The sequence below is a fragment of the Artemia sp. Qi Xiang Cuo genome, chromosome 2, assembly GCF_049724085.1.
Source record: "Artemia sp. Qi Xiang Cuo chromosome 2, ASM4972408v1, whole genome shotgun sequence".
Lineage (NCBI taxonomy): Eukaryota > Metazoa > Arthropoda > Branchiopoda > Anostraca > Artemiidae > Artemia > Artemia sp. Qi Xiang Cuo.
The window spans coordinates 89,363,543-89,391,135 of NC_142795.1; the positions used below are offsets into that span (position 1 = coordinate 89,363,543).

The window sequence follows — 27,593 nt, forward strand, 5'->3', positions numbered from 1 at the left end:
CAGTCAAATCTGCAAAAGTCACTTTTCCAGTTTGAAAAATTCTCTCAACATTCAGATTTACCCATTGCACCCACCAAGTCAAAAATAATCCAATTTCACAGGAAGCGAAACCATGTTAATACAAAACTAACTCTAAATAAAACAACCATTCCAGATGATAATAATATTAATTACCTAGGTCTCATGCTTGACCAAAAACTTAATTTCCACCTCCACATTTCAAACACAATTAAAAAACGTTATATAAAAGCAAATATACTAAAAAGACTTTTTTCCACACCCTGGGGTTGTAAGGAGAAAACCTTACTCCAGTTTTATAAATCACATATAAGACCCCATATTGACTATGGGCTCATTGTATATGGTGCATGTGCAAAGACCCAGATGCAAAAAATTGAAACAACACAAAATGATATAATACGTCTCATATTTGGTCTTAGGAAACCCACAAGCACCAAGTTTCTGCTTATGGAGAGTGGATTAACAACAATAAGGGATAGACGTAGCTTTCTCTTGATAAAACATCTTACAAAAATTGAATCAAATAGCTCACACACATTACATAATTGGTTAAGAAATCCAGCCATGTATAGAGGTATTGCAGATGAGTATGCCAATATTCAAAAGAAGTTCCCTGTACCAGCAAAGTCTATTGCACCTACTTTCCCCCAATCCCCTCCATGGAATTGGTCATCTCCCATAATAAATACTGAATTTTCAAAATGGAATAAAGATTTAACCCCCATTGCTTTTGTTCAGAAAAAATTTACAGAACTTAATACAATTACCTATAAAAATCACTTCCAAATGTTTGTTGATGGGTCAAAAATGAATGAGAAGGTTGCAAGTGGTGTTTTCCTTCCTCACCTGAAAATTGCAATGGGCGAGAGATTATTTAATAATTTATCTATAATGTCTGCTGAGTTAAATGCCATAATCATGGCATTAGAACACCTTAAGCAAAACCAATCTTTGATTGAAAAATTGAATAATATTTTCATCTATTCCGACTCTTTATCAAGCCTTGAGTTGCTGGCCTCAGCTCCTCAATATAAGTTGGACATTGACACTTATCATTGTCTCAGTATTATTGATAATCTAGCTTCAAGTGGCATAAACACTTACTTTCGGTACATTCCTAGCCACTCTGGCATAAGTGGTAATCATCAGGTTGATGAAATAGCAAAAAATGCTATAAATATTGACCAGCCAAGTGGGAGACCAATCCCAATTAGAGATATTTACCGATGGAGGCTATCAGATATTAATTTTAATAAGATTAATCCTATCCTTTCCCCCTTTCCCAATAAGTATCTTTCTAAAATTTATCATAGAATTCGTTCTGGAACAAATGGACTAAATTTCCTTGCATTCTCATATAAGATTTCTAATTCAAGTGGTTCAATTCCCCTGTCCCCTCTTTGCAGGCATTGTAATATGAATAATGAAACAATTGACCATTGCCTATTTGAATGTAATATGCTGACGTCTGCACAACATACCTTGCTTTCTAAACTGTTAAAATACTTCAAACACCACAAAATCCCACTATCAGTCAAGAGCCTAGCCAACTATACCTGCACACAGAGCATAGAAATCGACATCTATCATCCTATATTTGAACTCCTAGAGTCAAAAGATCTGCTGAAAGATATCTGAATATATCTAATAAATATGAGGCAATCAAGCCAGTAGCTCTGTAGCCCACAGAGTGAAGCAGAAGGAAAAGGGCTAAATAGTTTTACTGAAAAGCCCGCCTGCTGTTAAAAGAAGAAGAAGAAGAAGAAGAACTCAACTACTTTCCAAGGTGGTGATATGTCTTTCACCTAGAATTTTGCCAGATTTGTCACATTTAAATGTTTTTTAGGTATCCTTCAAGTCATTCATGTTGTGGCCAACACTAGTTCAAATTTGACCCAAACAATGAATTCTCAAAAGAAAAGAATAAAGCCTATTAATATGTATATCTTGATAACCTGAGAACCACCCCTTACCATGAGCAGCTTGCAGCATTAGAAATTCTAATCCTTGCCCTCTGTAAAGAAAAAGGTGATATCATCACATCATTCAAGCATCTACAACCAAATCTCATTCCAAGCCTTCTCCCCATCAACCCAACCAAGGAATCTGGGAGGAGTCCCAGAAAATTTCTCAACAAACTACCAACCACAGAGAATGCTACCACTTCTATCTCACCATGTTGCTCCACTTTGGACCTCCCTAAGCAATCAAACCATCCAACTTCAAACCCTGGAGTCATTCATACAAGGTGTAGACAAGGACTAGAGCAGAAGGAATGGTATTTAGACTGGGATGCCCCAGAGTCCTCAACCAAATTTTGGAGTCAACACTGGCAGGCAAATCACAATGAACCATTTTTCTACACCTGCATAATGGAATTTAAGATATGGTGTAGTAAAAATCAAAATTTAGATTAACTGAAAGAAAATTTGCTAACAAAAAACTGATGGCAATGTTCTCATCTACCCAGAAAATACATTCTGTCAAAATCACTTCGAAAGAACTCAAAGGGAAAATGAATAAAGAGAAAAGCAAGAAATTTGTGGCAGTAGAAATTGTTTAACACAAATTCAAATCATTAACTTTTTTAGTCAAAGTCTAATTAAACTCTCCAAAGTTGAATTGTTAATTTACATTTAAAAATGCTCACATAAATTCCTTGCATTGTGAATGTAATATGTATTTAGCCCATTTCTTGACCATTTGATGTATTTTAATTTGCAGTTTACAATATTATCTAGTAAAACTAATTTAAAAATGGTTTTAAAAATATTTTTTACTTGTTTTCTTTTTAGCTGTAACAATGTTTTCGAGTGGACCTAACTATAATAAGCTGAAAATAAATTTGAATCTGGTAACAAAAAGATTAAAAATGCTAGAAAAAAAGAAGACAGAGCTGTCTCAGAAGGCCAGGAAAGAAATTGCTGACTATTTAAAGGCAAAGAGTGCTGACAGAGGTATGTATTTTATATTGACATTATGATAATACTAGTGACAGGCTGAATTTGGTTTGGGTTTAATGAACTCACAAACAGTTTAATGAATAACTTTTTGGATATGACTGTCATTTAAAAAATAACATTATGACTTTCCAATCTTAAGCCTCATCTATTCCAAAATCCATCATTATTAGATATATTGTTCATCAAGTTCTTTCTGGAATTCAGGGGCTTCAATTTGGAGAGGGTGGCATTCCTCTTCTCCTTTAGATTTTGAAAAACAACTCTTTTTGGAATTTTCACTCAAAATGTCTTCTTTTTTATAAATTCATTGAATAAAACAGCAAAATTGGTTTCTCCCCTCAAATATTGAAAAAATCATATTGTGCCCCCTCCTACATTCTGTCAATTCTTTGAATTGACATCACTGCTGAAAGCTCCACTCTACCATTGTACCCCATCTGCATTCAAACTCCGATTGAGTTTACCTGTCTTCTCTTTATTAGGGCACCAATGACTTTTATTGTCTCACTTGAGCTTTTATACAATCAGTTTGTAAAATAATCTACTATCTGATTGTATTCCTGTGAAATATTTCTTAGTGATCTTTATAGGATTTTAATTATTGGCATCTAAGGTAGTTTTCTACAAGAACATACTAGTACACAAAGTGGGGTTGGTGGGTATGTTACTTTACTTATACTAATATTGTGATAAGAGACCTTTAGGTGTGAATGTGTACCAAAAAGGCTCATTGGGAAGATGGCTTTACTGGTAAATGGTTTCCTGGAGAGATAATACAAACTGACATATTATCAAAGCTCTTTGAGAAAGAGATTATCTAGGCAAGTTGTATATAGAAACTTGTTTTTTTCTTATTAATTGAAGAAAAAGTGTTTTAATCCCAGAAGCATGTAACATCAACAGGATGTATTTGACAGGACAAAGATAAGAAATGGGGTCAAGTTAAGAATTTCTGCATATTGGAGGGAGGGTGGGAGAACTCCTGTTTTGTTGGTTGAGGGATGTATATTCAGAAGTTGCCAATATTGTAGATATAGGAGAAGGGTGCAAATTTCCTCTCATAAGTGATTATAGAGGATTGCATAGAATTGGAAGAAGGCCTATTACAGCAATATAGTTTAATTTGTGTGCCCTTTTTAAGTATGGTTACAAAATATATTGTGCTTTCTATTTTTGCCTAACAGTGTTTTTCTACATTTGGCTAATATCTAGCCAAAAACCTATTGTAATAAATGGATTTTTGACAAGGACATCGGTCCCTCATTTTCAGGGACAACCTAGGATATAATCAAGAAATTAAAAACAGATAAAACAAGTTTTTTTAGTGGAAGTAAAGGATCAGTCTTCTCACATTCCAAATCATCACTATTTGATCCAATTAGTATAGCAATAACACGCTCATAGCAGCCTAGCAATTATGTGAAGGATTCTTCCCTAAAAAATATCACCTTAAACAAATCATTCATCAGTCAAGTCATGATGCAAATAATTTTGTAATCTTTTTGTTATGGATAATCTTGTGAAAAGCAGTTGCCTTTCATAATGCTCAAAATGAAAATTTGTTTATAAAAACACACAAATAAATAAGCAATTTCTTCCTCTAAGTATATTTAAAAAAAAAAACAAAATTTATTTAACTTCTTTTCTTTTAGAGCTTTTGTTGTGAAATTAAATATAAAAAGAGTAAAACTTTTAAGTAAAGAGCCAGGGATAGTGGCAACATTATTCATATAAGACAATTTTTTTTCATTTGAAGCTTTAACATTGCTCTTTACTTCTCATTTATTTATTCTTGTTGTCTCATACTGAGGTTCTTTTACCCTTATGTACTTAAACTGTTCTGTTTTTTAGTTCACTGTTTTTTTCTCTTTCTTGGTTGTTATCTTTTCTTTCTGTTCTTTTAAGTGTTTAGTGTTGTATCTTAATTTTGTTCTCTGCTGGACAGTGTCTAGTAATTTTAATTTTTTTTTCTTTTTTATGTTATTTATGTAAATATATATGAATAATTAGTTGTATATAAATCTAGATAAATATAAGTAATCATTAATATGATAATTCATTAATATAAATGTGAAATAAACAATCTATATATAATAATCTTTTTTAATTTATATAAACAATGTGCTATTCAAACGTTTTACTTAATATAAATAAAAGTGGTGAGGCCATTTTTGTTTGTATATATATATATATATATATATATATATATATATATATATATATATATATATATATATATATATATATATATACAGAGATATAATTTGCATATATATATAATATCTATATATAAATATTGATTATCTTTAAATTAATAATAACTAATGTAATATAAAAGCATAATATAATGTAATAATAATTATTAATTAAATAATATTAATAGAATAATCAGCCCAAGGATATATTTATTATATTAAGTTGATTTATTACCTGTTTTTGATATTTTTTTTGTTTATTATATTATATTTATATATATTCTCTAAATTTATATTTATTTTTGATATTATATTACAAGTAGATATTTATTGATTAGCAGACATTATGAGACAGTGGCGGATCCAGGGTTTTTTTGGGGGGGGCTGCTAAATAGGTTGATCCAATAAACTTGCATTAGGAGCAAGTTTATTCAATGTAAACTTGCGTTAATTAAGTAAATTACACTACTTTAGACTATGTTAAGGGGGTGCGCTCCCCCCTGCCCCCTCTGGATCCGCCACTGTTATGAGAGCTGTAATATTGGTTATCTATGTAAGAGGGTTCAGTGTTGCCATCTTGTCATGGTATTTTGACTTTATTTTTAGCCAGGATAAAAGTTGAACAGATAATTAGAGAAGACTACATAGTTGAAGCAATGGAGATTCTGGAAATGTACTGTGACTTGCTATTGGCCAGATTTGGAGTTATTCAACAAATGAAGTAAGCTGTGTTTAAGTATTTCTAGTTTATTTTCCCTGCAGATGGGTTTTTTTCTTATGGCTGGGGAGTAGAAGATAATAATTCAAAGACAAGTCCATGTCCATGGTGGAATTTGGGGGTTTAAATACCCTCAAAATCTTTGTCTGACTTACGAAAACATAACAGAAATGCATATAAACAAACTTTTAATTTGTTTTTCAAACCTTTTTCCCACCCTTCCACCTGAAAAATACCCCCCCCCCCCCAACAAAAATCCTGGATACAGTGTTGGCCAATGGATAAAAGGTCTTTAAAAGAGTTGGAACCTGAACGACTTTGTTTGTTTGTTGCTCTTTGATCACTAAAATTAAGTCTTGGTGAACAAAATTGATGTATATTTAGCATATAATTCTGGCCATACAAAAAAAGAAGAAATATGAAGACGTTTTGCAAAAACTGTGGCTAGAATAAAACCTAAGCAAATATTTTAGTTGTATATCATCTTGAGCAAGGACTAAAACCTAAATAAAAAACATGAGGATTTAAGCAACTTTTGAAAATAGCTTTTGGTTATGTGACTTGTTTTAAACTGACTCTCCCACCAGGGGGTGTCAATTCATAAGTGTAAGGGGGTTGGGTTAATTGATTTTTCAGAACTAATGGCAGGTTAGTGTTATTTTTATTTGTTTGTTTTACATTCTTATGTTGAAATACCCCGAAAGGGTACCTATCAATAAAAATACCCCCTAAAAAGGAATTTTCAAAATTTGAGGAGGCAATTAAACTCTGTAGACCCTCATTAAAGGCTGTCGCAATCCGAGACGCTGTTAACAAACATTCTCAATTTACATTTTTTATTTGAGAAACCCAGAGATTATGGTAAATAATAACAATTAAATTTAATTGTAATCTGAAGTTCCTGCAATTGGTGGTAACTAAGTGGATTGTCACGTTTTTAAATTGTTTTTGCTATCAAAAAGTAGGTAATGTGTTAATAACTATTATTAATCGTTATTAATATTATTATTATTAATTGTTATTATTTTATTATATATTATATAATTACTACTTATATTATAATAAGTTAACACTATTAATAGTTCATAATAGAACAAGTAGTAAATACAAAATATAACCAAATATGCCTATTGTTTGCATTTGGCAAAGATGGGCTCTTATTTATCTTCAATCATACAAAAGCATAAATGAATAACAACTAGTTTTTGTACTAATTAGGTGATTTTTCTGCCAATTTTAGTTATTTTAGTTTTTTTCCCTCATTGACAGAACATGAACTTCCTCTGTTTTGACTTTCCTTGTTAGAGAAAATACTGTATCTAAGAAGATCCTCTGCAGTTGCAGTAGAACATTCCAGTTGATATTATTTTAAGAATTACTATTGTATAAATTTTTATTTTGTTTTAATTTTATAAGGACAATAGACGAAGGCCTTGCAGAGGCGATATCAAGTATTATTTGGGCTGCCCCTAGGATGCAGGCTGATGTAGCAGAACTGCAAGTTATTGCAGACCAGCTCACTATGAAATATGGAAAGCAGTATGGTCAGGTATGCCCTGCCACTTTTTATTACTACTTTCCCTTTTTCTTTCTTTTTCCTAATTTACTTTTCCCTTTCTTTCTTTTGACTCGCCAATTTCTGTTTTTTAAAAATAAAAAATAGAAATCGTGTTTATGTGTCAGGTAGCCTACCACGCGCTAGTTTCTATTATGTTTGTCCTGTATCAAGTACGCCTTCAGCACTTGAGAGATTATGTTTTAATAAATGGTGTAAAATATCCCTTTGTTGCAATAGAATCAAGGGCAGTAGAACAGTTTTTATTCTGGCTTTTATTTGAATCAGCATTCATGTATACAGATTTTCTCTCAATTTTGTTTTTAAAAATGCGTGTTAGAGTTTTTTCTCTTTTTTTGTATCGAATATGCTATTCTTTTTTTTTATAAATAAATAAATAACGATTTTATTTTCAAACGCCATAAAACGGTCATGTCGATCAGCAGCAGTTCTTGTCATAATAAGGCACTAAACATATAAAATGTGTGAAAGTCACAGCCATAGCCATCGTCATTCAAAATTATACATTGATTTTAAATATCACAGATTCAAACTAAACAGAGTCAAACAAATAAAAAGAATAATTTTATATTGAGACACTAGAGGAAAAACACTTTAAGATGGCGCTGTTGTATTAAGGAACGATTCATAAGGATCCACTGGAATACGCGACTTGTGAACTGTGTGTCGCAGCACACTATTATGTCAAGTTGTAGCGTCAAGGGTGCTGTGAAAAAGAAGAATAGCTTAAATTATTATTATTCTTGTGAAGAATAGCTGAAAATCTTTTGTATGCTTGGTAGTACTATGTAGGCATATACGCTAAGGGATGCTTTAGGTCTTGTACCCCTCAAACCCCGAGATTTTGTGATTTCCCGCATAATTTTCTGATTATTTAAAAAAAACAAAAAAACAACCTGTTTATGTGCCAGGTACCACGCATCAGTTTCTGTACTATCTGTGCTAAATAAAGCTCCCCTTTGGCACTTGGGAGATTATATTTAAAAGAAAAAATTGCCTAAAATACCCTTTGTTTTGTTGTAATATAATCAAGAGTAGAAGAGTAGTTTTCAGAAATTTGATTTGCTTTTTCAGGTTATATTCCACTTATCTGCCCTGAAAAATACTGAAACATGCGTAAAATATAACCTCAAATATAGCATATTCGTTTCTCTTTCAAAATATATCGATATCCAAGTTTTCTTGCAATGTGCAAGGGATGGTTTTGTCAGTTTTTGAAGGGCTATCTATTTGATATGGCTAATTTGTGTAGATTGTGTTTTATTTAATGTCAAAAGACTTGTTTCAGGTGCCTGCTTAGTAACACCTAGGTAATGTAAAATCCGTTCAACCTTATAAATAATGAAGTAATTATTCTAAGGAAAATCTCTCATCAGCGGGATTTGAACCAACAGTTTCAAATAAGTGCTTATATATTTCATTCAATTTTTGAAATTTATTTTGTCCCCCCCCCCCCCCAACAAAAATTAATAAATAATCTCACGCACGCGCCTTGGTTTGTGTTTGGTTTTAGGGTATATTTCTATTATTTAATATCCACTTAGTATCAATTTGAAAATTGCATCTAAAACAAACTGCCCTTTTCTTGTGATAGCATCCATGGTAGAATCTTTACTTGAAAAATCCTGCACCATATGTGGAGTATATTCTCGAAAGACATCACGCTATTTTCTCTTTCAAGTTGCTTTCATTTGAAAACTCATCTTACAATATACGAGAGACAGTGTTGTGAGGTTTAAGAAGCACTCCCCAATTGGGTAATCTGATTTGTGTGGACTACATCTATTAAAAGTCAAAACAAAAATTTTGTGTGTCTACTCAGTAAGAGCTACCTAATGTGAAAATCATTTCATTGCTAACGATCAGGGCTGAGTTTTTTTTTTGTTAAAAATTGAATGTTTTTGGCTTTTTATGCCAATAATGTAGTGATGTTTACTTATTGACAATTTTCTTTTTCAAGCTGAGGTTTGTTATTATTATGTTTTTTTTTATTTATTTAGTGGATAATTTATCGCTCGATTGAGCACAGGCTTAACCCAGTGAAGCTGAGTCTAGGAATTATATATTTTTTCTCCCCAAAGATCGATATATCTTTTACATGGAATTGTTAGGATTTCTTGCACACTAAGCAAATACCTTGCTGTTAAGGTATTATAACATGTTCAGATAACATGACATCCAGCTAAGCAGTTTAGCCTCCCATCAGTGTTGATTGTTCTTAACAAATTCGTTAATACAGAATAACCAATAATCTCTAAGGACTGAAAATTATACAGCATTACTTCAGGTATTTGTGGATAATAATATTGCTACCATTTCCTCGTAACATCGTCTGAAGCTGGATGGCATCTGCATTTGGTTAACTTCAGTATGAGAAGATTGCTATTTTTGCCTAACTATAAAAAAATACTAGCCGTGTGGTAACTTGAATAGTAGGTAACAGTAAGTTCAGTTTTGTGGTATGGTAATGTGGCCTATATTTGGCCTTGAAAAATTAATAACTTTGTCGTCAGTGTTGCCACGTTGAACCGTGAAAACTTATGAGTAAAATATAATTTTTAAATGTCAACGCTTTTCACCCAGATAAATTCAAACATTAACAATGTGTTCATTCCTAAGATTAACTACACTTTCAAAGCAAAGCTAGGCATTCTTATTCTACTTGGTGCCATTACGTTTGAATTGATAAATGAAAAGTTTATTTTGCATTATGAAAAACGTCGCTTCGGCTTGATACCGCCTCTCTCGCAATAACAACCAACTCAAGGGGACCCCCAAAAGTTGTGTCTGGTACCACTTTTATTTAAGAACACAATTAATGTATAACATTACAATTGCAACTATCCAAAAGATTTTCTTTTTTTTTCACGGATCAGGGATAATAGAAGTTGACTGTCCTCAGGTTTTTTTTTTTTTTGAATAGAATAGATAGGGAAGCTTTGAATAGGCTGGGGTAGAGGAGGAGAATACGTAGCCTCTGGTTCCTACACAAGGCTTCTTGGAGCTTATTCAAAATTAGTCAGTAGTGACTATTGAGTTTATATTGGCGTCGGTTTTTGGCATTGTAACTAGTTTAGACTTGAACTTATTTACTACTAAAATGGATGAATGTGATGTAAATTGAATATATTCATGATTATGATGGAGCTTGTACATTCTGCGTTGCTAAACTTTGTGTAGTCGAATTTTCATGAAGGAGTGGATAATGAAATTATTGCCAAACATGCGGCTGACTTTTTTGATGAAAAGTCTATTATGATAGCTAAAACTTACCTATGGTCTCAAGTGTTCGTGGGCGAACGTGTGCCTCGACAGCAAGGTGATCTAGCTAATTACCGTCACATAAAGGATATAATTGAGACCTTTCAGAAATGCGAGTCTGATGATTTTATTTTGCCTACTTACGTGATTATTTTGCCTACCGAAGTTCCTGTCATTCCAGCCGTTGCATATTCAAGCCTCGCATCAAGGCTTCTAAACTCCGAACTCAAGCAATTTCCGACTCCGAACTCAAGCAAATCCGTGAGAAAATTGTGTCTTATGATCTAAAATTCCCTCCTCTTAGTGACCCCAGGCCCCAGCCAATCGCTGATTATCAGGCCATTATTGTCATTTCAAAAGTTCCATCTCACCTTCATAATCCTGCAAAACGCCGTGAAGTGATTGACCTTATACCTGGTCATGAATGTATTCATAGCATAAAGCCCTCCGGCGATAAATTGGTGGTGCGGATTGATCAGACTGCTGCTAAGGACTTTTGCGATTCTGTTCCCTCTATTATGAGCAACTGTGACGTCAAAATAAATGAAACAAAATATATAGGTATTGTGAAAGGTTTATCAAATGCCTTTGACATGAGCATGCTAATTGGCTGTGGCAATATTAAGGATGCAAAACGAATTGGCAATTCTTTTACTGCTAAAGTGGTTTTTGAATATGTAATTGCTCCTGCTAATGCGCTGAAGCTTAGCGTGAAAGCTGGTAATGAGATTTTCCGTGTTCATGAGTTCTAGCGTCCACCAAGGTGCTGCTATAATTGCCAATCGCCTAATTACCTAAAGGCCTCTTGTAATAACCCTAAACGTTGCACCGCTGTGCAGAAGAGCACGAATTGTCGCGCAATTCCCCGTGCCAGGCGACCCCTAAATGTGTTAATTGTCATGACAATCATGCTTCATTTTCTCTAAAATGCCGAATCCTTCTTAATGCTGTAGCTAAACGTTCTAGTCAGCTATGAAAATAACTCTTAAAATCAAAATTTCTATATGCTCATTCAACATTAACGGAACGAAGGATAAGGATGATTCTTTGAGCCAGAAACTATCTAATTTCGACATTTTGTTTCTACAAGAACATGTTTTGCCTTTGGTGAGTTTGAACTCCCTTCGCAGGAGTAAAGAACACTTGGTTTTTGCTAGAAGTGCCCGAAAAACTTTTGGGAGACCTTCAGGCGGGCTGGCCTGCCTATTAAAACATAAACTACTCCCGTTATCCCCTGTGCGTTATCGTGACTGTGATTATTTCATTGCAATCCGTCTTGCTAACCTAGTTCTTATTAATGTATACCTCCCGTGCGACCAAAGATCATTTCCCTCTCTAACAAGGTATACTAAACCATGTGCATCACTAAAGACCCTTCTTATTAGTGTTGAGAGTAATGGATTGGATTGGATCCTTGTAGGCGATATGAACTGTGATATAAACTCTACCTCAACACGGACTGATTTATTTTTGGATTTGCTACCTAATGGCTATTGGGTTTTGGATAAAGATGCATCCCATTCATACATACATAATAGCGGTTCATTGTCTGATATTGATCACTGTGTTGTTTCTTCTGGTGTTTCTATTAGTGATATTCACATTGACCACGATGAACGTGATTATGACCATGTGCCCCTTTCAGCCACTGTCACCATCAATACGACTCGGGCTGAACAGAACTTATGTACTAATTACAAAAAGTGGATAATCAAAAGAGACTGGAATAAAGGAGACTGGCCTCTAAATCTATCTACCCTTGCTCTTCTTCTGTCTACAATTAAAGTTCCATTTAATTTACTCTGTACCAGTGTTATATCCCCACAAGCTCGAGTTCAGCTGAATTTATATTACAGCCAGATTGTTTCCTGCCTGAAAAAAGCTGAAGAAGTGGCTGTCCCGGTTTGTCGTTTTAATCTTAAGAGTAGAAGTTCAATATGGAAATCTGACTCTGACTTAAAAATTGTAAAAAATCGTGCAAAATCTTGGCTGCAAAGTTGGGTAGCGTGCTGCTGCCTATTAAGGGGTCACCTTTTTTACATTAAACAGAAAACAAAGTTGGAGTTTAAACGTTATCTTCGTCAAGTAAGGTACAATGGTGTAGAATTTCCGAAGACCTCTAGTCAGTAGAAACAAGTGATTAATGTTGCGAAATTTGATTCACCTCCTAATGCCGATCGGATCCCTAATGCCTCTTGGATTAATCATTATAATAAGATTTTTAATGTTATGAATTATGCGGTTCACTCTCAATTTGTTAACCTCTGTTCTTGTGTATTACCTGCGAAAATTTACCAAGGTCATGTACCTCCCGTTTCTGCTGACCGTGTGATTCGTTGTATTAAGAATTTAAAATCTAAATCATGTGATATTGATGGTATTAGTGTTTTTAACCTTCATATTGATTCGAAAGAATTGATTTATCATTTGCAGTTATTATTTCAAATTTGTCTATGTACGTCTTTGGTGCCTGATTCTTTTTTGTTCGGGAGTGTCACTTCGATTCTTAAACGTGGGAAAGATCCGACTAATTGCGCATCATATAGACCTATTACGGTAGCTTGTTCGTTGAGCAAAGTTTTTGAATATGTCCTGCTTCCTGAAATTCTTCGAAATGTTGATTATGTGTCCAATCAATTTGGGTTTAAACCAAATATTGGATGCCAACATGCGCATCGAATTCTTACTTCTTTTTTAATTCAAGCACAAAAAGATGGATCTGAAGTTCATTTATGCGCGTTAGATATTTCAAAAGTTTTTGATTCGGTTTGTCACAGCCAACTATGGTATTCTCTTACCCAGCTAGGAGTGAATTCATCTGTTAGATGTGTCCTTCGTTTTTGGTATGCAAATTCATATGTTCGACTTCGGTCAGGAGAGATCTTTTTTGGTAATATTCCAATTCGGTCTGGACTTAGGCAGGGAGGGGTTCTGTCACCATACCTTTTTAATGCTTGTTTATACGCTGTGCTTTCTCATATTTTTCCGTCGTGTTTTACAGGTCTAACTAATTTATCTTATATTGCTTATGCAGATGATTTATTACTTATTAGCCGTTCAAAATTCACCCTAGCTAAGTCTACCCAGTTTGTTTCTAAGCTTTTTGAAAAAATTGGCATTGTGCTTAATGCTGAAAAATGTGAGTATTTAATTTTCAATGCTAAAAACCCAAGTAGTGATTTGTGTTGTAGTTCTTTTTCAGTTAAGCTGGTTCCTGCGTTGTGTTGGCTTGGGATTAGTATTTACACTTCTTTTTGAGCTATCAATGCTAGTGCACTTGCAGATATTAAGAATAAGCTTAAAGCAGGTTATGCTAAAATTGTTCCAAATCGTGGCCGACATTCTCGTAAGGCATTGGCTAAACTCTATTCTACGTAATGTGACCATTCCATTCTTTTTCTATCAGGTTTGCACCCATTTTTTAATAATAGTGATATGCAGGATATTAGAGTTTTGTATTTCCGTTATTGTAAATATCTTTTGTATTTGCCTCGTTGGTATAGAAACCTTAAGATTATTCGAATGTTTAATGCAACTGATATATTGACATTATATAATAAGTTGGACTCCAAGTTCAAAGATGAGGCCTGCAAGTGATTGGGTCCTTTTCATCCTCTTGTGCGATTGTTTTGATTTGCATTCGTAGTTTTTATAATGATATTGTTTTGCATGGGTTTTGTTTTTGTATGTATTTACTTTTTAGTTTCTTTTATTACTCCACTTTTTTATAATTGTTAGTGTGTTAAAAATAATTTATTATTATTGGCGAGTTTTTGAGGAAGAGGGTCATAAAGTTATTTTCATGAGCTCATGTAGCCTGAAAAGATTTGTACTAGTATAAACAAGAAAGGGGAAGTCATGACTGCCCAATTCCTTGGAATTCATGGAACCCCTTCTATGTGCCAAAGTAATAATCTCGCTGAAATTTCTAAAGCATAGTTGTGTGCATATCCAGAATTTTTTCTTCGCCATCAATATACGTCGACTGTAACTGCTACTGCTATTATTACTGTTATTGAATTTGATCTGAACAGTTTAAGGGCCTCCAGGTTTTCAAAAAGGCGTGCGTGTCCAGGATTTTGTTTCGGGGGGGGGCCGTCAGTCTACCTTTTTATAGCAGTCATGTGAGCAAGAAAATTATCTATCATAGTGCAAGATTTCAGACGGGAGGTAGGGGGGGGGGGGTAGCTAGGTAAAGAAAGTAAAAGTACACACTTGTCATGACTTTTTCCAGTTGTAGACTTTTTGTTTGAGAATGGATGACATATTTTGCCAACAAAGTCAGAATTAAAAAAAAAGGTTAGAATCAGTGAGAGTTTCTATTTTGGGCGACTAGTTGTTTTGGAACTGCCGCGAAGCGGCAGAATTTAGAAAATATAAAATAAAGAAGTGCATTATTCCTTATATTTGCCTATGGGACCCTTGTTTTAGAGAACCAAATAAATAAAAAATAATATTATATCAAAGACAATTGCCCAGAATTTTGTTTTGGAGGGGTGTGGCCTCAGTCTACCTGTTATCACAGCCGTGAAAGCAAGAAATGTATTGATATTAACATTTTTTACAGAGTATAAACAACAATTAAAATTTAAAAAACAGACTCAACTGCAGTTAGACAAACGAGCAATAGAAGACGACCTAACCTCTCACAGTAACAGCTGGTGGTCTTTTTGGCTGCAAATCTATCAAAAGTTTGCTCAGCTTCAACCTGGATATCATGGTTCAGGGTCATGTGAGCTAGTCCGTTCAGACGCTCCTCGCCCGTGGAGCTCCGCAGATAGGTTTTTAATTGCTTAAGGCAGCTAAAGCTCTTCTCAGCAGAAGCGGTAGTCACTGGTAATGTCTGAAAAATCGTCAAAAGCCTTCGAATGCATGGGAAAAATCTTGCATCGCATGACGCAAGAGTCGAAGCAACAGTTGATGGTTCCTCAGACTTTCAGAGCCACTTCTGTTTCCAAAGGACTAACTCACATTCGAGCGCACGTCTACCCCCGTGAAATCCCTCGTAAACAGCAACAACGTTCACAAATTCATTAATATATAATGACTCGTTGTTAGCTGGTAAAAGCCTTCCGATTTTGAAAGATGCCTCCTGATGGCGCAAAAATCTTTGATCAAGTTCTTCAATAAGTGAAGCAAAGTAAGGTTCGAACAATGACTCGCGATAAAAAACCTTGATGGACTCATTATCGTTGATGGACGTTCGGCGGATAGACATTGGAACAGCCGGAGCCACATTTACCTCTTGTGCAAGCTCATAGACTTTCTGAAGAATTGTTTCAAAATCATTTTGTTTTGACTGCAGTAAAGTATCAGAACATAGCTTAATATGCCGACAGCACTCAACTAAGTCTAAATCTTCGGCTTGCAGCGCCTTAGAGACAGAGAGCATTATGGCACTAACAAACTCTAGCATAGCCATCATGAACATAAAACTAAATTCGGTTGCTGCTGAAACCAATGCAGTTGCTTTTGAAATAACTTCCGTATCGGTCTGTATGTTACCAACTATATACTCAAGTGCGGAAATAATTATACAACACTAAGACATAAAAACTAAACTGGAATAGTGACGCTCCACCAATCTCTTTTCCCCCAATTTCACAAGCTTTCTCATGGGACTATCAGTAAGAACGACAGCAACCGCTTCTACAAACCTATTCATTCTTTTTGGTGAAGATAATAAAAATGATATAATCCGCTGTATAGTATCAAAGGTTGACCTAACAAGTCCTACCCTGCTAGTTTTACATAAAGCCAACTTTAAGCTGCGCGATGCACAGTGGGTGTAGATCACATGCGAATAATTTTTCCTAATTTCTGCCTGTGCACCAGAATAACAGCCTGACATGTTGCTGGCCCCATCAAAACCAACCCCCCCCCCACAAATTTCTCTATTTTTAAGCCGAACGCAATGAAGAGAAAACTGTAAAGCAACTGTCAGAAAAACTGTTACTACCAAGTTATTAGTAAAAAGCGCTAAGTAAAGCAACCAACTAAAAAAAATAACTAGTTTCTCAGGTATTTATTGTCTGGTTTGACTCCGAGCTCTGCATTGGATTTGTGGTAAATCACGTGGTCCTCTTGGTTAGCTCTGGACCATCTCCCGTTATAATCGGTCACTACTCAGCTTCTCGGAGCTTTTCCTAAGAAGCCACAACAGCATGGATTTTTTATTGATGTTATGGAGCCGTCAGGAGTCTTGAAAGGACAAAACCTAGAATTCTTCATGTTCGTCACAGGCTCAATAGCTCAATTTTTCTCAACTTGGAGTTTCACACAGTGAGCATTTACTGACAAATCTTCAAAGATGCCGTCACTTTCCGAGCCCGATTCAGTGTCAGTCACGGAAGCCTTTTCCTGCTTATCGGACAGAGTATTTTCCTCTGAGTAACTGTTGTGAAGTACAGAAAGACAAACATTCGGTACTTGGTGACCGAAAGCAGAAAGTACGTCGTTGGGTATCAAGGCTTTCATTATTCGCTGGCTTACAATACGAGCTCGCCCTAGCTTAAGCTTGATTTCATCGTCCCCGGGCAAAGAAAAATTGGAACTGACAGACACAACACCAATGGATCTAACTCGCTTCGCCTTTGGCAAGGACAACTGTTCATTAGAATATTGAGCTTGAAAATCCGTTATACTTTCATATTGACGAAGTCGATGTAGAAGTTGGAGGAACGAAAAGTTTATTACAGTACTGTAAGTGCTGGTTTGAGACCGCATCTTCCTAAAAAAATCTTCACACGGTTGGCTATTCATGTCGGGGAGTTTGAAAAGACGTTCGAGCCCAAGCCGTTTGAATTGACGAATGAGAAGCACTAGGGAATGCATATTTATCTCTAGACAATGGTAAAGGTTTGTGGTAATAAAATTCTCGTTCAAAGCATAATGTCCACTTTTTAGGTCCCAGGATCTCCAATGTCGAACGCAGTAAACAACACAACCAAGTAAAGACAACCTCTCAAGAGGAGAAAGTTTGCGTCGTAAAAAACGCGCCTTACGCTTTCCATAACCCAAAGATAAAACCGTGTTCCTTCGCTTCCAGTAATACGTTGTATCAGGTGTTCTGGAGGCACGGAGGCACAGCCGGAGGCACGAAGGAAGGGACACCTGCGACGGTCAGTTATTACCCCCTCGGTTGGAGCATCATGTAGTGTGACCTTAACATTAAAGTACCAAGAAAATGCTCTCTACCTGACTGTCCCAAGGCTTCAAAGATTTTCCTTGAGTCGTTAAATTACTCATTTTATCTCTTATCTCGCTGTTGCTGGGAACGAATCAATTTTGGCACTTAAATCATAATTGCAACATTTTTTCTCCTGATTTTATTAATGGTTGTAAAGAATCGTTTTCCGTGTAAAACTCGTAAAAACTGAAAACAATTAGTTTTTGTTAATTACATTATTTGCGTACATGACTTGTTTGGTAGGTCAATGTTTGCCTACCCCCCCCCCCCTCAAAAGTATTGAATTTTAGAGACACGGTAAAATTACCGTTTTGCGGTATTCTACTTTTTGTTTCTGGAAATACGGGAATATGAAGGTATTCCAACATTAACCATGCTCATATTTACACAAGAAATAAAATATAAATTGAATGAACTATTAATAATCCCATTTTGGGCTCTAGAAAAAGATTAATTTTCAACAAAGTTTGATCCCACCCAAATAATTATCATTTTTAATGTTTCCTTTAATTGATCATAGCTAAGAAAAATTCTTATGAGAAGATTTCCAATTTTAGATTTGGTCGTCTTCAATCTAAATTGGGAATTGCATTTAATTACAAGTGACACATGCATGCTTCAAAACCCACTAAATACAAACTATTGTCAGAATAGTAGTAAACTCCTTACCGTCATTGCTGGTTTTTAATGCTGGGCTGGCGTCGCTTCATTTTCTTTCTTTCCTCTCACGCGACCATTCTGTTTCAATGCTTAGCTTATACTGGAATTATAGCACCGTTTGAATGAACTATCGCCTCTTAGTCCTGATTCCTTATCGCAATTCCTTCATTGCAGAGAAGCTAGTGCTTATAGCTCCGAGGGTTAAATAGTGAGAAACATTTCTTGACATCTTGTTTGATTACAGGAGGAGATTGCACGTTTGATGATAAAATAATGATATAAGCTTGCCGGAGAAATGGATAGCCATTTAACAAAAATGAAAAAAGGAACGGGTGTTGCAAATAACTTACAAGCGTGAATATTTTGGAACTTACTATATTGGCACTTAAAAAAAAAAAAAAATTTGGCGGGGTGCCCGGGCCCCTCCGGCCCTCCCCTGGATACGCTACTGATATATATATATATATATATATATATATATATATATATATATATATATATATATATATATATATATATATATATATATATATATATATGTATATATATGTATATATATATATATATATATATATATATATATATATATATATATATATATATATATATATATATATATATATACATTTATATAGCATAAAGCAAAGATCCTTATAATGAGGGTGGTTGATAGCAAAGAACGAGACCAAGGGAATGGTGTATCTTAACTTGTTTTGTTTAAATCAGACCAATCGTTTCCACAATACCCCTTCGCCCTTTCCACCCCACACTCAGTAGTTTTGTAAGTTAATGTTGAAGTGAATCAATAAATTAGGCCAGACATTTATTTTACATTAATTTTACAAGCTAATGGTGAAGTAAATAAATAAATTTAGCTAGATGTTAGTTTCAAAATCTAATGTTGAAGTTAATAAATAAATAAGGCTAGACTTTAGCTTTATATTAGTTTTACATTAGTTTTTTACATTAGTTTTACAAGCTAATGTTGAAGTAAATCAATAAAACAGGCTACACATTAGTTTTACATTAATTTTTACATTAGTTTTACAGGCTAATGTTGAAGTAAATCAATAAATTCGGCTAGACGTTAGTTTTACAAGCTAATGTTGAGTTATATTAAATAAGAAAACCAAAAAGTTTTCTGAACTTCCCTATAATAATTTGATGTTTAAAAAGTCATACAGAAGACTATACCATTTTCCATGTTTAAAGGAAACATAATATTTTTAATTAATTTCATTTTTATGTTCCTGGCCTCCCCCAGGCCATTCAGCGTGTCCCCAGGTGGCGATAGGGGAACGCTCTACAGATATGTAGGATTCCACCACAGGATGCTAGGACCAATGGGGGGCTTTGTCCCTGGGGTCCATAATAGAAACTGGGGCACGCTGGCCCAGGGTCATAAATACATGCGGAGGAGGAAGAAGGCCCCTCAAATGTACATTCAAAAGGGCCCACTGGTTTCTCCACAAGTCCCATGAGTTGCAAACCTTCTCCCAGGAATGGGTTAAATTGCATGGTGATGCAGAACACTAACGCGGGACGACCCTCTATAGGAGGACAACTGCAGCAGGGCGTAAGATCCAGATCCATGGACAACGGCATCTGCAAAGGGCTGCCTTGACCTTTTCGGGGTACCTGCAAGACTGGGGGCCTTGCGGTCAACTCTATCCCACTTGATGAGTGGCGCCCCTCGAGGAAATTATAGCCTAGTAAACGACACAGCATTCGCACGGGATTCTGACTAATGGACACTTTCTGGGCTTGGTATGTTTTGATGGGCGTCTTTGGGCTGAAAAAACTCTTCCTAGCTAATTTATCTATTATGGGTTGCCTCCCCGTAGTAGCATAATATTTGTAGGCATGAATATATGATGAGTAGGAGGTAATAGGCTTGAGACTGTCTGTGCAGGATTTCGACTCTTGTTGATAGAAGAGCATCGCCAAGTGCTGAAAACCATGTTGTGACCAAGATGGGCCCAGGATTGCATAATGCCTCCGTTCTTGGAAGTCCCAGGGACTTCTTGCTGTCCGGTTCTAAGCCGGCTTAAGCATTTCGGTGTAGACTTGAGAAGATATGTGATCCCCGTCCTGCACTGGTATCCGGGATCATTGCTTGTACTGAGGCGAAAATAATTTCAATGATTTAAAGAACATGAAAATTGGAACTTGGAATGTTACGACATTAAAAAATAACTATCGTATCGACATTTTGACTGACGAATTCAGACGTTTCAAACTGGATTTATTAGGAATTTCAGAAACTCATATCCCAGGGGAAGTAAGCATGAAATTAGGTGATATAGAATTTGTTTACTCAGGCGGGAAGGATGGGGTACATAGACAGGGAGTAGGGCTCATGATGAATAAGGAAGCTGCTAAGTCTTGTTTAGGCTGGGAAGGTATTAATAGTAGAATAATAATTGCTCATTTTATGACTAGAAAGTTCAGGGTATCAGTTAGTAGTATACGCCCCTGTAGAACCGACTGATGAAGATACTAGTGACTCAGATGAATTTTACTTACAATTACAGGAGCAATTAGACAGGGTCCCAGGTAAAAATATGATCTTATTACTGGGAGATTTTAACGCCCAGGTTGGTAGAAATAGGGAAAGATGGTATCCCAGCCTAGGTAAATTTGGTTTAGGAAAAGAAAACAGTAATTGATACAGACTTTTTCAATTTTGTAGGTATAACAATCTAGTTATAACCAATACGGTGTTTGGTCATAAAATGGCTCATAAGTTAACATGGTATTCACATGATGGTAAGACAGCAAACCTTATTCATTATGTTATAGTAAACCGAAGACTGGCTGGATCAATACAAGATACTAGGGTATATAGGAGTGCTGTTATTGATGTTAAAAGTAGAATTCTTTCATAGTTCTAGGGGGTTTGAGGTTTTCAACACAATTTATTTTGTCTGTGTCTGGGGATATCTCTCCTTGCGTCACCACTACTCCTAAAAATTATAATTTTAGGTCGAAATAGATTTGCTTTTTCAGGCCGGCATTTTAAATTACCCTCTCTGAATTTCTCGAACACTTTAGCTAGTGTTGCTAAGTGTTGTTCAGCGTTTTCTCCTACACATATGACATCATCAACGAAGTAAATAATATTCTTTAATCCTCCTAATATATACAATATGGGTCTACATAGCGTACTTGAACTTGTCTTAAGTCCAAAATGTACTCTTAAGTATTCGTATGAACCACATTCAGTTGTAGAAAGCGCAGTTTTATGGACATATTTTTTGGCTATTTTCACTTGGTGGTAACCTTGTCTAAGATCTAGAGAAGTAAAAATTTTGTTTTTGCTTAAGATAAAGTCAAGGATTAAATCTATTCTTAGTAAAGCAAATTTATCACTAAGTACTTGTTTGTTAAGGGCTCTATAATCTACTACAAGTCTCAGGTTACCATTCTTTTTTGGGACCAAGATCACTGGTGCAGAATACGGACTTATACTGGGGTGTATAATCTCTTTTTTTCTAATTCATGCATTTTTTTTAACCGCTCTTTGTGCTTATACGGTACACGATATGGCTGTTTCGCGACAGGATTACCGGTCGTTAAAATTGAATGTTCATAAAACCGTATAAGTCCGATGTCATCGTCAGATGCGGAAAACACATCTATGAAATTCCATATTAATTCGCATAATTTTTTCTTAAGTTCTAAGTCCGTAATATGATCCATATAAAATTTGTTTAAAAATTGTGATTTAGTTAAAGGTTATTTTTTATTTGAGGTTTTAATGCCTTTTCATAGTTTTCTTTTTGAAATTTCCAATGTATTTAAATAATTATCTGAGATGACTTGGATTTGAACAACGCTCGTTCCCTAGTTTATCTTTGTTAAAGCCTTTTCGAGGTTATTAGTTAAACAAATTAAACCTTCTCCTTCGTGGTACGATATAATCTGTTCCTCGCATAACAGATTTTCAGGAATTTCATTCGACGGGATCGCGAACCATATTTCGGATTTGCTATCCACTGGTTGAATCATCTGTTATATTTGAATTCTTTCCGTTGTTTTGGGAGGGACTTTTGTTTTCCGTATTGCGAATCCATAATATTTTTCTTTATTTTCATTGTCTATTAAATTTAGACTGGCGCTATCCGCCAATAACATTGGCTGCGCCTGAACCGCATTGGGGTTCCCTACTTTTTTCCATAATTCCACTATTTCCTTGATTTCATTCCACCTCTATCGTCGCATGTTTCCTATTTTAATTTTTGCATATTCAATCCAGTCGTTATTTAAATTTGCTTTATTTCTTCAATTTCTCCCAGAATAAGTTAACAAATTTTTGATTATTCCACATTCTTTTTGTACCGAAAAAAGAGATTCAAAAGATTGCGACTTTTCACAGCCATAAATTTTATTTACTGTTACATTCTCTTCGTAACCTCTGTTACAATTTCTTAAGGTAGGGGAAGTGGTATTTGCCGGGGATCACAAGCCTTTCGTTCGCTACGTCTAATAATACTCTATTAGACCTTAAAAAATTTGCGCCGATAATGGCTTCATACGGAAAATTGTTGCATATTACAAAGTTTGTCGGAAAAATTCTATTATCCCTTATTACGTCAAGGCGGATTGAACCTTTTGCATCCAATCTATGCCCTTTTACACTAGTTTAATTGGGATTATTAAAATTCTTCTGTCGCCTAATATGCGGAGGTAACATATTAAATACGCATGAGTTTATGATATTAACCGTGGCACCAGAGTCAATTAGTGCCTTAAAGTAAACATTTGCCACCCAAAAATCATTAAATATAGGTAACATATTATTACTATCACTACAAGACGATACTACTATTGGGTTGGACCTATAAAATATTCTAGGCCCCTTCTGCTCTCTTAATCTTACGAGGAGCATACTGACTAACTTTCCTAGCTCTGTTTTTGTTAATTCTACAAATTGGGCCAATTGGATATTAAATTCGTCGACATCTGATTGTCCATCATATTGCGGGATAGATTTTGTTATTTCTACATTTTTTGCGACCAATTTCTGCGCGATTAAAAGTGCACTCAATTCTTCCGACATTTTTGCGTTTGAATAACTCAAAATAATTTTATTTTTTCACTTAACCTATTTGGGGAAGACAGCTATCTCCTATGAGATATTCTAAAAGGGTTTCCTATTATAGCTTAGCGGTTATAGGCATATACAATTTATCTTATAAGTATGTATTTTTCCAATGATTTAATTTGAAATTAAGAAGCATGTAGTATAGCTAGTTCGTATCTTTTCCTCTAAGTTTACCGACCGCGCCAGTTGTTCTGTGGGTATTTTTATCGTGCCAGTTATTCCGGAGGAATTTTGTATGTTTGTCGATCGCGTCAGTTCTGCCGGGGGGATTTTGCTTAATTAGGTTCATGTACCGCCACTTGTACCGGTTATTTTGTGTGGTACCTACCGACCGCGCCAGTTCTGCCGGGGGAATTTTTTTTGGTATCCAACCGTGGGAATTTTATTGGTTCGTGAATTTCAGTGGTTGTCGGCCCTGTACCACTTGTGACCGTGTCACTTGTGCCATTAAGGATTTAAGCTGTATTATTAGGGATTGCGCCAACTCCGCCGTTATGGAATTGCTCCACTTGTGCCACTTAGGTTTTACCTTAAGCCGCTGAGTTGATATAAACTTGTGCCGCTAAAGATTGCACCACTCCTAATAGGGGGAAAGGAATGAGTATAATGAAGGGGTAGAAAAATGACCGCGCCAATCCCTATAGGAGAAAATAAAATAGACTAAATAATAAATTTGAATTTTCTTGCGAGGTGATTAACTAGGCTGGGGAGCCGTCAATCCAGGAGCGTAATCATTCTTCGTAGGGTTATCAGACTTAATAGGAGTGCTGCCAATGGAGTACAATTGAAAGAGCTTTCTACTAAGCAGTGCTAGATAAAGACATATAAAATAAAACAACACAAATAGAAAAGTAATGGTTTTATTGAGACTTACATTTCAAATGTACAATAATGTATGTGCGCTAAGAGCTATTTCACCATTGGCCCAACTCCTGTGGAGGGCCCACTAATTTGTCATTATGTTTACAAACTAACTGACCGTCCAATAATTTGTTTTCAATATTCTGATGATTAGACATTCATATTCATAAGATAACTTGAAAATTCCTGTGAACTTTGAATCTCGTGATTTTTTATTGCCAAGTATTTTCGTGAAATTCAAAACCGTCTTCTTTGATTAGTGCCGTAATTCGACCGATAGTTTTTCCACACTTCACATTTGTAAAACAAAACGTCTGGGATGCTGCGAGGCATTTATATCGGAAGTCTCCTTAGAAGAAAAGAATTTTTTTTTTGTATTTTAAATATATCACATATTACTCACGGTACACAATCCGGACTTGGCCCAGTTAAAGATAGGAATGGGGTCGCAATTAGCGATAAGGAAAAAACGAAAGAGAGATGGGCTGAACATTTTGAGAGTTTGCTTTACCGAGATAGACTTGCAGGAAAAACTATTGAGGAAAATGAATAAGTTTGTGATACCTTGGATGTGAAGGAAGTTTTATTTTGTGAGGAGGAATTAGCGACAGTACTGAAAGGATTAAAAAATAATAAGGGTCTAGGTGCTGATAGTGTGGTAGATAAGTTTCTTAAATTTTGTGGCTCTGAGGTTAGAAATAAGTTACTGAAGATTATGAATTTGATTTTTGAAAAAAGGGAAGTACCTAGCGATTTTAGGAAATCCTTAATTAAACCACTTTATAAGAAAGGTGATAAAAGTGAGTGTGGTAATTATCAAGGCATTTGTCTGGTCTCTATAGGTGGCAAATTACTTAGTAATATTATACTTTTTATACTGAGAGATGCCGTAGACAAAGTTTTAAGAGAAAAACAGTGCGGTTTTAGAAAAGGTAGAGGATGTGTCGATCAAATTTTCACTCTTAGGCTAACAATTGAGAAGTGCCTGATTGTTCAAACACCTTTGGTCCTCAGTTTTATATATTATGAGCAAGTGTTCGAGTCTGTTGATAGAAGAGCTTTAGTAAAGGTTTTATCCTTGCATGGTATATCAGACAAATACATTAAAGTGAATAGTGCTATGTACGAGAACAACACTGCTGTGGTTAAGGTACGAAATGAGGTTAGCAACTGGTTTCGTATTAAATCAGGAGTTCAGCAGGGTTGTGTTCTACCCCCCTTTGTATGGATTATTTTGATGGACCTTGTTTTAAGGAGCACAGGAAAGGCAATGCGAGACCACGGAATCAAATGGGGAGGAAAAAGTCTCCTGGGCTTGGATTATGCTGATGATTTAAGCATCCTAGATGAAAGTGTGAACAAAATGAATGAAGTTTTAGAGGTTTTGCGATTTCAGGGTGCTAGAATTGGTTTGAAAATTAATGTTAGGAAGACTAAGTCTCTAAGGCTAGGAATAAGTGAAGATGAAAAGGTGACGTTGGGTAATGAAAAGATTGATCAGGTAGGCAGCTTCACTTACCTTGGTAGCATTATTAGTAAAGATGGCGGGAGCAGTGAAGATGTTAAAAATAGAATAGCCAAGGCTCAGGGTGTTTTTTCACAGTTAAAAAAAAGTCTGGAAGAATAGAAAGATAAGTCTGCAAACCAAGATTAGAATATTAGAAGCTACAGTGATGACAGTGGTCAAACATGGCTCTGAAGCATGGACGCTCCGAAAAGCGGATGAAGATTTGCTAGATGTTTTCCAGAGAAATTGCTTAAGGATTGTTCTGGGTACCCGGCTGACTGACCGTATTTCAAACAATAGGCTATACGAAAAATGTGATTCAATACCGCTCTTTAGGGCTATAATGAAAGAAAGGTTGAGGTGGCTAGGGCACGTTGTGCGGATGAAGGATGACAGATTGCCGAAGATTGTTCTTTTCGGCCAACCATCTAGGGCTAAACGGAAAGCAGGTCGTCCCCGTTTGGGGTGGGAGGACGTCATAAAGAAAGATTTAAAGGAAATGAGAACTTCATGGGCGGGTGTAAAGAGGGAGGCTTTGAATAGATTGGGGTGGAGAAGGAGCGTGCGTAACTGTGTTGGCCTCAGGCGGCTTAGTGCTTCGGTGAGTTGTTAGTAGTAGTAGTAGTAGTATCCAAAAGAAGTACGTAACTAGAGGGACTGGAACCTTCTATCTCCTGCTAGGGCCGTACGGTAACATTCTCAGAAAAGACATGCAACCAAGTAGTTTAATGTCCCATCGATATTGACTTCTCATAATATATTTTTGCAATACACAATAACCAACCATGCCTTCAAATCCTAAACGCTGTGTGATTCTCTTTCAGGCCTGTAGGGATAATGATGTTACAAGCACTTCTTCCAAAAACTTCAATAGAAGCTTGGTTGACATGCACAGCCAAAAAACATTGCTGAAAGATAGCTTTTCGACATAGATGAATACTATAATTTGAGGCCTGTAGTCTGATAATGTTTTAATCAGACAGCAATGTTGCCTATTCACAAAAATGTAGGGATGTGGGCAAGGATTTTTTTCGATTTTTTTTAAGGAAGATATATAAAACAGAACAAAATTGAAAAAAAAAAACAGAACAAAATTGAACAAATATACTTAAAACAGGGAATAACCATAGATCTTAATTTTCTTAATTAGCAGCTACCGCAGCAGCCCCACGATCTGCTAGGTTGGAGCTACTGCTGCAATAATGATTAAAATTATTTCTAAAAATAATTTTTTGTTAAATTACGGAAGGCACTATACATAGCAATTTCCTTTAAAACGAGCTATTGAACAGCTCTCTATAATCTTTCAGTGCCACGGTAGCTGCGGAGATGGAGACATGGTAGAAAAAGATGCGTTCGATGCAAAATATGGTGGTTCCAGCGATTTTCCTTGTTGTTCAAGCCGATAGATTTTCCTTTTTGTTCAAGCCAAGGGACTGTAAGTTTCCTTAATATTAATAGCTGTAATCAATGAAATTAATAACTATTTCATCACAGCTATAAAATAATTTTAATAGCTGTGAAAAAACTAAGCA

At 35.5% G+C, this 27,593-nt stretch overlaps 1 protein-coding gene across 1 annotated transcript in view; it reads left to right on the forward strand.

The window, feature by feature from the left end:
• Ist1 (increased sodium tolerance 1-like protein) overlaps positions 1-27,593 on the forward strand; it is a 48,926-nt gene that overhangs the window by 2,035 nt on the left and 19,298 nt on the right. The window contains exons 2-4 of the mRNA XM_089108336.1: positions 2,817-2,978; positions 5,786-5,900; positions 7,314-7,446. Coding sequence (XP_088964462.1) covers positions 2,825-2,978; positions 5,786-5,900; positions 7,314-7,446 — 402 coding nt within the window. The 5' untranslated portion in view covers positions 2,817-2,824. The remainder of the gene's footprint in view (positions 1-2,816; positions 2,979-5,785; positions 5,901-7,313; positions 7,447-27,593) is intronic.